The sequence below is a fragment of the Halyomorpha halys genome, unplaced genomic scaffold, assembly GCF_000696795.3.
Source record: "Halyomorpha halys isolate HHAL.00 unplaced genomic scaffold, Hhal_1.1 Scaffold127.1, whole genome shotgun sequence".
In the NCBI taxonomy this organism is placed as follows: Eukaryota; Metazoa; Arthropoda; class Insecta; order Hemiptera; family Pentatomidae; genus Halyomorpha; species Halyomorpha halys.
The window spans coordinates 843,571-846,542 of NW_027107825.1; the positions used below are offsets into that span (position 1 = coordinate 843,571).

At 23.7% G+C, this 2,972-nt stretch overlaps 1 protein-coding gene across 1 annotated transcript in view; it reads left to right on the forward strand.

The window, feature by feature from the left end:
- Positions 1–1,251, forward strand: part of LOC106678176 (uncharacterized) — a 3,120-nt gene extending 1,869 nt beyond the window's left edge. The window contains exon 5 of the mRNA XM_014416546.3: positions 1,053–1,251. Coding sequence (XP_014272032.1) covers positions 1,053–1,194 — 142 coding nt within the window. The 3' untranslated portion in view covers positions 1,195–1,251. The remainder of the gene's footprint in view (positions 1–1,052) is intronic.
- Positions 1,252–2,972: the final 1,721 nt, after the last annotated feature.

Genomic DNA, 2,972 nt, shown 5'->3' on the forward strand with positions numbered 1-2,972 from the left:
TGGGAATTAAATAATCAAAAACTTATTTATTTTTCATTTATTGATCCCGAAGCAATGTATCATTATTTCTACAAATATTTTGAGTTTTTATTTTTTATCTGGATGATATAAAATGTTAGAAAAAATTGAAAATTAAAAAATTTTCTTTTCTAAATTATTGACATTAATTATTTATTGAAAATTAATATATTTATAAACTTATAAAGAGGTAATACGTTATATTGCTTTTTTTATTAGCTTGTTTATAAACTGCAAACTTTAAATAAATTATAAAGTTACTATTATTTGTTAATTTATTATAAATAAAATCATTTTTCACTTTTTTTCTGATCTTCGACACTATCAATATAAATAAAACAACCAAAATATTTCAAGGTAATGGTACTATAAATCAAAAGTAATAAATGAAAAAAATATATATATCAAAAAAGTTATTTTCACTAACAACTGAGATGTTTATCATACATTTGAGTTAAAAAAATTCCATTTTTATTTTTTCTTATTTTTGGTAGTTATTAAATGAAAAAAAAAGGTAAAGAATAAGAAAACCAATTATAACCCACCATCATCTTATTAACTATATATTTGTAAACTAGTGAATAATCACATTCTGTAACATTTGAATATATTTTAGAATGTGCAGAGGATAGAAAACTTTAAAATGGATGAGAGTCTGAAATGTTGATATAGAACAAATTTATTAATAAAGTATGATGGCTTAGGGATATCCGATAATTAATAATCATTTAAAACATAATGTGTTATTAATAATGAGAAGTCATATTATAAATTTTAATGGAAAAATTGTTTTGAATTTTATTGTAGTTATTTAATGGTACTTATATTGGCTTGAAAGTTATATAAGACTGAAAAACCAAAGAAATTTGTACAAAATTTTGATTATAATTAAAAATCCATTAAACAAATATTAATATTTAATTATTGTAATTGATAACATATATCTGTAATGAAATAAGTACAATATTCATACAGTAATTTGTATATGTAAGTATATTTTTAGATAAATTTGTTTTCAATTTTGTTCTATTTAGGCCATCAAGTTCTCTCAGTGAAGGGTTGAAAGAAGAAGAAGAAGCTGAACAAAAAGGAAGAGATTTAGAAGATTGTTCTAAATTATACAATTGTTCTCGTAATTTCTTAGATGATATTTCTGAATGGGCTTATGAAATATAGAAATAATAAAAATTACAATCCTACCCATCATAATATTAATAGGTTTTTTTAAAAATTGTTACTTGGTTTATTATTCATTAGATGAAATAATTGGAGAAGTTTGTCGAGGGATGCGGTCAGCAAAGAACAACATAAATAAACAAAACCATATTTATTTATGTTGTTCTTTGCTGACCGCATCTCCTGACAAACTTCTCCAATCATTAATCTACGGTCAACTATCTACACCTCAAGAAAAAATAAAAATTTTATATTTTCAAAACTATGCTCAGTTTATTTCTACCTTGTACAGTTAGTGTAAAATGTTTTGAAACAACAATAATATTTTACATTAAGTTATATTTAATTTAAAAATTTGACCATATTTTTTAATATTTAATAAATAAATAACATCTACTATGTTTTCTTGAGCTATGAATATTTGTATTTAAAAATTTATTTTGAATTTAGTTGGTTTCAATAATAAAAATGTTTTTAAATAAACTATAAACAAAAAAAAGATTACTATATAAAGGATAATATTGAGGAAGATCTCTGATAATATGGGGCTGAGGCTATATGGAAGAAAATACATGTATATAAATACATTAACACTAACAAAATGTCTATCATACTGTACTGAGAAACTATAAGGAAAATGTAGTTAAGAAAACTTTATCTTCAAGCAGAAGAAGGATCAGAAACATACAGCATAAAACCAAAAAAATATATGATTGCTCTACATTCCTTTGAATACAGGGTCATTAAAAAAAAATTCAACAAGACAGGCTTAAAATCCTGGTTTCGATCGACCTCAAAATTAAAAATTACTAATCAAGAAGAAAAGGAGCCAATTTCCTCAGGTATTAAAAATAAATGGTAGAATCAAATACCCTGTTACAGTGATAAAAAATAAACGTGGGCCAATGGAATGATGTCATTATTTTTTTCAAAAATATTATTTATTTTCAAAGATTCTTCCAATATTTTAACTTTAAATGTTATCTTCAGTAATTTTACTATGACATTGTTAATATTGAAATTTTTTCAGATGAAAATTAAAATATAGTCCATGTTCTAGTGATTCGTGATTTTCATTTACCTATAACTCCTATATTTTAACCAAAATAATTGAAAAAGTAACATTTTTTAGAAGTTCCAATACTTTTTAAAGTAGCTGAAAACTTTTGGCAATCATAAAAATATAGGTTAGCTAAATCATCAGGTTTCCTAGACAATCAAAATTTTATATCATTTTTAATAGTCTGTAATTTATTCTTTGTCTATAAAAAAAAAAAAATATGTGAAATTAAATTCTAGTAAGAATGTAATGTTTAAAACTTATGATATTGATAAGTCGTTAATTTTTATTCCTAACTTGATATACATTTATTAATTTTTTGTTTTTTAAAAATGTGAAATGAAATTAATCTACTAAGGTGCATTTTTGAACCATTCGATACCGGTTAAATCATTAATTTACAAAAAATTAAATAAAACTGCCAGTTGGAAAAAATTAATGGTGATAAATATTTTAAAAACTTGGGAATAGTACCAACTTTACCTTAACGAAACAAATAATAAAGACAGCCCTATCTTGGCAGCTACTTTGAGCAGGCATGAGATCCAGTAACATGTTACTGCTCTTTGGTTGCAACAGCAGGTCATGCTAGATGTTTTTCAGATACCATGCCCCAAGTTTTATCTAAAAAAAATAAATTGAACCTGACATATGAAATCATCCATCTGCTACACTGCATATTACTAGGAATGATTCATTAGTAGATTTCTTTACTGAT